At 44.2% G+C, this 9,699-nt stretch overlaps 1 protein-coding gene across 1 annotated transcript in view; it reads left to right on the forward strand.

Annotated features, from left to right (window-relative positions):
- Positions 1 to 7,090, forward strand: part of LOC137902087 (E3 ubiquitin-protein ligase SH3RF3-like) — a 67,760-nt gene extending 60,670 nt beyond the window's left edge. The window contains exons 8-10 of the mRNA XM_068746141.1: positions 921 to 1,246; positions 5,853 to 6,223; positions 6,374 to 7,090. Coding sequence (XP_068602242.1) covers positions 921 to 1,246; positions 5,853 to 6,223; positions 6,374 to 6,542 — 866 coding nt within the window. The 3' untranslated portion in view covers positions 6,543 to 7,090. The remainder of the gene's footprint in view (positions 1 to 920; positions 1,247 to 5,852; positions 6,224 to 6,373) is intronic.
- Positions 7,091 to 9,699: the final 2,609 nt, after the last annotated feature.

Below are 9,699 nucleotides of genomic sequence, written 5' to 3' on the forward strand. Positions count from 1 at the left end.
TGCGTACGTGCGTGTGTGTGTGCAAAGCCTGCATCATCTCAGCCTTGTCCTCTCCCCAGCTCGCGTCTCACTCTTCCTCTCTTTGTCTTGTCTTGCTCCCACCGAGAAAACGATGGCAAAGGTCTGTTTTAGAAGGAAAGATAGATGACGGCTGAAGGAAACACACTTTGACAACACTGCCAAGAATAACACACACACACACACACACACACATGCTTTCCCACATGCACATACTGCATGTATGAGTCAATGCGCAGACACACAAACACACAGCAGAATGACATCACTGCACTTTTTGTTTTATGGGGGCGTAATGACAGACCTCCATGACTCTCTCCATCCACCTCTTTCTTTTTCTTCCTGTTTCCCTCTCTTTTCATCTATCTCTCTCTCTCTCTCTCACACACACACACACACACATCTGGTCTCCATTACAAAATAAAGTATGTGCATAGTTTGGGCGCTTAGTGGTTTTATCACATGACCAGCTTGCCTCTCTGTGGCTTTTTTGCTGCAGTGTATGAGCAGGTGGCTGTGTGTGTGTGCGTGTGTGTGTGTGCTCATATCTGCATGCTTATGTGCGTCTGCATGCCTGTCTTGTCTTCACGAGCACCAAATGTCCTCGTGCAACTAAAACTCAGGAACAGTCCGTTCATATTTTCTTGCAAGCAGTTTGTTCAGGATCAAGTTGCGTTCAGATTATTCACTGTGGGATCAGATTATTTATCGCCGTGTCGACACTGAACTCTCTCAAGTTTGAGTGTGTGTTTTTAAGCAGTTGGAGGTTGCTCCATACAGATGTTCACACCACAGATTACTTTTGGTGCATATTCTCCACCCTCCACCACTAGGATGCTCTTATATGATGATGATGATGATGAAGCCTCACAATCACGGCAATGTGTCTGTGTCTGTTTTAGTCCGCAGCCCCCCTGCTGGGAGCCCAGAGCGACCCGCAGTGGCTACTTCCCCCCTGCGTTCTCAAAGTTCATCCCCCTCGCGCTGCCCTGGCCAGCCAGGGCGTCCTCTCTCCATGGTGTCTCCGGGGCCCAGTTTAGGGCCCTCGCCGCTCTCTTCTCCTGCTTCGCGGCCCCTGCTGCCGCTCTCCTCCCCCCTCTCTTGCCTCACGCCTCCCAACATGTCAGCAGTGCTCCTCAATGGGGGGCCAGCAGGTCCCCTGCAGCCGCCGTTTCCGGGCCCCTCCCACGTCTCCACTCAGGGCGTCCTCGCACCCAAAGCCGAAAAGGTGATCACCAACTCCATCTCTTTTAATCCCAGAGGTTTTATTCATTTTGAAATGAAGACGAATGAATGTCGGTTTAATTAACTTTACGCTGATGCCACATGTCCTCCTGCGTGTTATGAGAGCCGTGGTTTTAAAGCTGTGGCAGTAAAATTAGGCCAAGAAGGCACTGAACGCTGGCATCCTTCATTTGTTGCACTGTTTTGCTCCAGTGTCTGGGACAGATAATCTGTGGCTATCTGACTAGCAGCTCGTGGACTGCAGGACAGCAGCCGTCGTCCTTCTATACATCAACACACTCGGGATTCAGGATTATGAATGATACACAACTCACGCATGTGTGAACGAGTCCATTGAGGGTACTGCGTTTGAATTCAGTCCATCACATCCTGATTTTAAAGTAACTTCCCTCCAATACTTTCTTTTTTTGTTTTGTTTGGTCCGGTGGCGCAGTGGTAAGCGCTGTTGCCTCACAGCAAGGAGGTCGTGGGGTTTGAATCCGTCTTGTGGCCTTTCTGTGAGGAGTTTGCATGTTCTCCCCGTGTCTGCGTGGGTTCTCTCCGGGTTCTCCGGCTTCCTTCCACCACCAAAAACATGCAGCCTAGGCTGATTGGTGACGCTAAATTGTCCGTAGGTGTGTGTATGTCTGATTGTCTGTCTCTGTGTTGCCCCGTCTCTCGCCCATTGACTGCTGAGATAGGCTCCAGCTTGGCCCGCGTCCTGATAACGGACAAAGCGGTTGGTAAATGAATGAATGAATGAATGAATGAAATCATTAGAATCGCTTTAGAGGGATTTTTCAGCGGTCTATAACTCTTAAATGATGGCCTTCCTTAATCTGCAGTAATGAGTTGCTAATCTACCCCAAAACAACTTCTCAAAATGGATGAATCGTCGACGCGCTGAAAAGATTACGATCCTGGATCCTGTGTGTTTTATGGCAGTAGTTAAAAGCGACCCCATTCAAATAAATTGAGTGCTGGCGAGAAAGGACTGTCTCTATCGCCTCCTCCTCCTTCGCTGCACTTACCCTCGTGTAGCTTTGGAGAGCAAGAACGTCGGGTTTGAGGTCAGGCTGGCTTGAGGAGGTGCAGACAGTATGATGAAACGGCCATGATGACTGTCTGACAGACACAGTTAGGACAGTCTCCGTGCAACACGCTGCCACGCTGTCTAGTGAGCAGCCTGCATCGCAGACACGCATCATGTTGGACATTGAGATGTGTTTTGTAGATGGTTACAAGACGTTTGCACGCTTAGGGCCATCTGAGTGGCTGTCAGAAGCGTCTGCAGCCTGAAAAATGTTCCAGACTATATATATTTTAGGCCTTGAGTTTGATGATATTAATGTTTTTAATCAGTGTCAGGACCGTCTTGTCAATTTCTGCACATGTTCCACGTACTGACGAACCACCAAACTAACAGCTATGAGATGAGGACTAGAATCACGTCCAGCAGAATGTGGAGTCGCCTTCATTCAAGCAATGAGCGCATTTTGGTATACCGGCGTTTGTCCTTATTTCACGCTTGGATTTCTTTGAGTTCTTGAGTTCTTTTTCGTATTTTTATTGAGCGCGTCATCTCAGCTGCGCTCGCCACTGCACAAAACAACATGGAAGAAGAAAGAAACCTGCCCAGCTTCCTGCCAGGGTGTTGTAAAGATGAATTAGCCCCAGTGTGTGACGGATTGCACTGTGAGTCAGTGCTTCCACCTGCTGGTAGATTTTGGAACAACAAGATGGCATGAGGCAGATTCAGCCTTTAAACCTGGAGATGAGAGAAAAAGAGGAAGCAATTATTTTACCTTTCCTAACCCTTTCAACCTGACCTCCATCCTTCCCTATCTCCTTTTCTACATCCCCCTTTTTTCTGTTTGTTTTCTTTGTTTCTGATTGTATTTTCATCACGCCCTCGACACCTTTCACTCTATCCTTAATTTCTAACCATTTTCTTCCTTTTTGTTCGTCTTTCTTTTTCCCCTGCATCGTCTCCTCCCTCTACCAAATCAAAATTCCAAGTAGCTTTATTTACATATGCGGAATCAGTGTTTCATGTGCTGTTCGCTGCAGACAGTCATCTTCGGCAGATTTACAGAATATAAAGGGCCTTTGTATTTAAGATAATGCAAATCACTAAAGCCCTCTAAAGTAAGGACTGCTGTTTGTTTTCTACAGAGCATCTGCTAAGCAGGCTGTCTTGCACTGTCAGCACTTTCATCACACCTCCGTACCAGCGCTGGCTATTAGAACTAGAACTTTTTGTTTCTCCTTAAACAGGATAAGAACTCATAAGTGTCAATCGCTCATTTGATAACATTTCAGTTCACTTAGAGGTTGACTCATTTCATTTAATTCTAATTTTCATTATGGATAGTGGGTGTATTATATTTTATACCATAAGAGATACCAGAACTGTGACTTTAAATGTCGGACTACTGCAGGACCATCAATACAAGAACAATGCAACTTTTATAACTACTGATAATGTTTTGGTGCTGTAAGCCTCTCAGACATGACTATATGCTGCTGCACTTTCTCATACAGAATTGATTAATATATTATTATGCATAAAAGTAATAGATTATTTGATGAATATGTATTGTTTATTTGATCAAAATGTAGTTATATGTTAGTGGCAGGACAAATCAAGTGTACTGGTTGATGCATTTCCAGGGTTCTGGATGACTTAGGCCTGGGTTAGTCGTCTAACAATAATCATTCTGGTGCAGCATGACTGTCAGATATGATGATGGGCAGGACAGTATTCTTGAGCATGTTTATATATTATATATATTAAATATTGTTTTTATAATTTGGGTGAAATGTAAGATTTCTTTTTTTTGCAACCAATCAGTATTGATTGATTTCATCCTGGGTACAGAGAGAAACATTTCTGGGAGGGTGAAGAAGTCTCCTCTGACAAAAAAGGAAGTTGTTGAAAGCCATCAACTTGATGTTGGCTCCACCTGGAGCGCTTGTGTGCATCTTCCTGACACAAATAGTGTGTAAAGGGGTCCGATATGCACTATCATGCAACATGTCTTCTGGATGCGATCCAGAATAAGGTCAGGAAACAATATTCAACATTAAAACCACATTTATGGATTCAAAACTCAGTCAAAAATACACATAAACTCTGATTCACTTTCACTTTTCATGGTTGGTGTATAAAGATACCGAGAACAATTTAGAGCCTTTTGGTGATGATCCAGATCGCCATGTGGACGTTGTAAATCTAATTAGGAGGGGAATGAGCTGCTTGGCGGAGGTCTGCGCTCTCTGAGTGTTTTTCTCATGTGATCTGTCGTTCCACTATCTTCATACGTGTTTCTGTGATGGGGTGTGGAAGAAATGTGAAAAGTCTGAATGTGGTGTGGTTTCAGATACTTTCCAGAGTTGTCATGATAAAACAAATGTAAATTCAACTATTTTTGGGCACCTCTTATGGAAGCAGAAAGTGTCTTTAGGTTTTGTTTTTTGTTTTTAACTCTAGAGGCTTAACAGTTCTCTACGATTTCCTTGCTTTCACGTTTTGGGGCTTTGCATTTACATTCACCTATTTTTATAAGGACCTTCCTCTCTCCAGTCGTCCTGACTCAGCACATCACAGGGCTTTTTTTTTTTGACAAATACCAACAGAACAGTGTGTATCGGTACTTCCAGTTTTACAGCTATGTGCTGCTGTGATGACAGTTCACCACGGTGCTGCAGAGATGGTGTGAGATGCAAAATGAATGTAAAGCAAACAGATCTTATGTAAAAGAAGCAGCTAGGGATGAGCGGGCGCAGACATGAAGGCTTCAGGAGTCCACAGAAACAATCGATTATGCTCAGACATGCTCATTATTGATCCACGTTGCAATGACTGAGCTCTTTTGTCCGTTTCAGACAGCATTCAACTCTCCCACAAATAAACCTCAAAAAAGCTTAGCTGGAATCTACCTTCATTTGTACCAAGAAACCCTGAAATCCATAATCAATACCCTTTTTTTATTTTGATATGATGGCTGTGAGCTCTCTGCTCATTATAAATCAACCATGACATTGCTCTACGAGGGCTAATTTTAAAATCTAAAAGACCTAAACGGCATTTAATCTACAATAATACTTGTAGCAAGTGGAAACAGTAAACCTGGCGCCATCTAGAATTTTTTTTTTAATTATTTAACTTACTGACATGCTGAGTCCTGTTTCAATATGAGCAGAAATGAAGGCAGCGACCTTAATAGCTGTGTTCGTTTCAACAGCGAGAACCGACTTCAGTGTTCCTGATCTTTTGATGGAGCATGTAGGAGACATGTCCTTCATGTCCTCACTGTCCTTCAGACGGCTTTACTGGTGCCCAGAAAACAATTATGCCTTTGTTAGCAGTTCTCCTCCTCCCGTCATGTGGAGCTAATAGTCAACTGTTTGAGTCTGACTCGTGCTGGGAGTGTGTGCTCCGTCGTGGCAAACGTTCTGCAGACGTTTTGTTTACAAGGCCAACACTTTCATTACCACCCTGTCGGTTTTCAGGATAGCGCTTATGAAACCGAGATTCCACCTCACCAGCAAATGTTTGTTGTCTCGCTCCTCTCTCTTTCCCTCTCTCTTGCTTCATCCGCCCTCAGAAGGAGAGGAAAGCAGGGGGCCTGTTGAAACTCTTGTCGGGGGCGGCAGCAAAGAAGAAGCCTCGCTCGCCTCCCTCCTCCCCGCCCACCCACGAGCCCACGTTGGCCGGCCGGGGCGCCGTGGTCACCGACCTGACCCCTCATCCACACCACCACTATCATACCCGCTCAGGTTCCTGTCCAATGGCATCGCAGGGGCGAGCAGGCTCCTGTCCAATCGAGAGCGACATGGGAGGAGCAATTGGACTGGCGCCTCTACACAGGAAGTCCGGTTCCCTGGACACCAATTTCCCCCGGTCGCCCCCGGCGACACGCACTGGCAACGCTCTGATGGTCCTGCGGCCTGAACCCAAACCCCTGTCCAGAGAGAGGTGGGCATACACAAAAACATTACCCATAATGCACACCTCTGATACCGTCTCTGACTTAATTCATTCAGATACTTCTGCCTGCGTATGATGTTGCCCCCCACGCAGTGTGTGTGTGTGTGTGTGTGTTATATCTCCCTCTCTGTATTTTAGGTATCGCGTGGTGGTGCCCTACCCGCCCCAGAGCGAGGCAGAGATTGAGCTGCGGGAAGGGGATGTGGTTTTTGTCCATAAGAAGAGGGAGGACGGCTGGTACAAAGGCACCCTGCAGAGAACGGGACAGACCGGCCTGTTTCCCAGCAGCTTCGTTGAGACTTTCTGAACTGGAAAAAGTGGACTAAACGACACACACTGTTCCTGTTTCTGAGTCACAAAGCACACACACAGCTACATACACAAGCAGTGGACCGGCATTGGGTTTCCTTGAAGTATTTTTTATTTTTTTTATTAAACAGTCATGAATTTGCTTTAAAAGGTCTGGATGCCAAAAGACAGTTTTTTGGGGGGGGTTCCGTCGCTTAAGGAAACACTGGAAATTATACATATTTAAGTACTCAAAGTAAAGCTAAATATTGGCACAAAACGTCAGTATATGATTTTAGAAATCTTTAAAACCAAAACCCATATCGGTCCAACTCATTCGCACACCAACACCTACGGGAACGCTGGCCTCGGCTTCAAACAGCCACACAGGAAGCAGGGCGGGTTTTTCCTTCTTTCATCTCCTAGGATGCGTTTGGCCTGATGCACGGTCCGGACCCTGTGATGTTGACTACTGAAACCACACAGACTCAAAGAGCACACAAAGACAAGCCCCGCCTCCTGGTTCTCCTCCTCGGCATCATCCACCAGCAAGCATTTGCACAAAAGGCATTATCTCCTCTTTCCACTGAGACCTCAGAACCCGAATTCGGGTGCTTTCTTTGTTAGAAAGGTGAAGACTAAAGGCCAGGTGGCGAGGGAACTGTGCGAGCCTGCACTCCAGAATTAGTTTAAACCCACTTTCATGTCTCATTTGTGAGCTCATGAGTTTCTCATTCGACACAATGTATATGTGTTTACAATGCATGTCACATTGTTTTTTTATATATAGAGAGAGAGAGGTTTGTGTCGTCCCAAATTAGTCACGCTGTGATGATCCATCACAGGAATCTCTCTTTTTTTTTTTTTTAAATGGTACAAAAAGTAAAATATTAGCTGATTCATTTTGCTATTTATGTATCTTATATTGTTTTAAAAGTCATTTTAAATGTGTTCTTTGTAGACCACACACAGCTGGGTTGAACTGCTTAAACTGGCTCGCTGAATGTAGGAAAACTCTTTACAGAAGTCATTTGTATTGGTAAAAATCTTTTGATATTCTTTATGAGATTTCAGAGACCAAGAATGCACTTGGTAATGTTTGATACAATAATATTACTGCACACTCAATTACTATTTATTTGACAAAATAATAATCTTTGCTGCTACTTGTCACATCCTTTTCAGACACAAACTTTTATGGAAGGGAAATGAAAAATCTTAATCCAGCCTAGTTTGAAATGTAAAAATAATTAGCCAACCAAAAATGAAATTACTAATGAATTAATCAATGAATGTCCTATTGCAAATTTGATGCATTGTGTCACAAAGATGACTAACTGGCAGTAATTCCTGCCGAGAGTAATTTGTATGCAGCAATATGTTGAAACCAAATGTGGGCGGGTCCGATGCTTGTGGGAAGATATAAAGGAGAAGGCAGGGACTCTCATCACACAACTGCCAACCTTTGGCCACCTTTAACCTGATGTTGTCGACCTTTAACGAGTACTTTAATGAGTACTTTAACGAGTACTTTTGTATGCTTTCAGTGTGCAGTCAGTCGGCTTTGTGAATATCCACGTCCTGGATCCAGGCTTGTTGAGTTCACATCCAGTCACGACCATCCAAACCTTTTCCTTGTTTCTGAAGGTAGAAAGCACAGTGCAACTCTGCGCTTGACTCGCTAACTGTGTGTGTGTGTGTGTGTGTGTGTGTGTGTGTGTGTGTGTGTGTGTGTGTGTGTGTGTGTGTGTGTGTGTGTGTGTGTGTGTGTGTGCGTGTGTGCATGTGTGCGTGTGCGAAAGTTAAAGGGCATGAAAGGTTTTCCTCACCTCTTTGGACCAGAATGAAGCACACCTACTGTCCATGGTGCTCACAGGTGAGGCTCACTCATTGGCTGAGCATACAGGTGTCTTCATTGGGTTTGGAATCTCATTGGCTGGAGAAACTTACAAAAGTCCAGATAGAAAAAGCGACACAACTGGGGGCTTGCTGTCATTGTGTCAGACAACGAAGCACATCAGAACAGTTTGGTTCATTCCTTAGTCCCATATGAGGCTGCTGAAGATGTGAGAATTTGAAACAAGCACAAGACAACAAATGCTTGTTGGTTTAAGATTAAATGAGCAAGTAAGCAATTAGGTGTCAAATGTTACGCTTTTAAGTACAATTTAAAGAAGCACAAGAAGTTTTTACTTTTGATGACAGCAACTCCACCTTGTGAAGAAACGTAGATTTGTTGCGGAGACAGTTATCATGCTCTGCCTTCATATTCTGGTAGCTGGCAGTGCATTATGGGTAATTCTGTCCATCTGGAGCAACAGATGAAACCAGAAACACTAGATTAAAACGTTTTGTTTTTTTTCCCCCTCCAGCAGGTCGCAGCGCAACTGCTGTCTGTCACACATGAAACATCAAGGCTAGGCTGACATGCGTTTCTTCTCAGTCCAAATTCGGTTTGATTTGTAATCTTTAATTGACAACTTTTGTCTATTTATTCAATCCTATAACAGATGTGTACTGAATATGTGTCAATCGAGCACTTCAGGTAAATAAATGTACCGTTTATTTGACATGAAGTAAACGTCCAAATGTCAGATTTTTGGACGAAGAACTTGGTTATGCTGAGCCTGAGACAAAAATATCTGCATTGGCCTTTAAAAGCTGTCAGTCGTACCCCAGTGCCTACAAATGCCAACACGTCTACAAGCTGTCTTGCATCTCTGCTTTACTTTCTTATTGGTACAATGAGCCTGCTGGTTGTTTTTCCTCACAGCTCTGTTTGATAATATTTTTTTGTCATCTGTTCAATGGCAAAAGCCAGCAGATCCCAGAACAGCTCTGCACCCGGAAAAAAAACAACAACAACATGTTTCTCATGTGTTTGTTTGTGTGCGAAGTAGAGGACTCTTATTTCTACTGAGAGAAATGCGGTTAAGCACAAGTCCTCCAGTTTACATCGTTTTTTTTGGGGGGGGGGGGGGTTTGGTTAATGCCGTGAACAGTCGAAACGTCAGGAATGAAACCACAGCACAGTGGTCACTTTACATCAAATACCTTGATCTAATGTTCCCTCTCATTCGTGTTTTTTCTTCTTGTGATGTAAGTTTGTCTTTCGGCTCAGCTTCCTAGTTGTAAATACCACTCAGGAGGTCGGCGATGGCTTAAAATATGTGGGC

This window comes from Brachionichthys hirsutus, chromosome 12 (assembly GCF_040956055.1).
Source record: "Brachionichthys hirsutus isolate HB-005 chromosome 12, CSIRO-AGI_Bhir_v1, whole genome shotgun sequence".
Taxonomy (NCBI): Eukaryota; Metazoa; Chordata; class Actinopteri; order Lophiiformes; family Brachionichthyidae; genus Brachionichthys; species Brachionichthys hirsutus.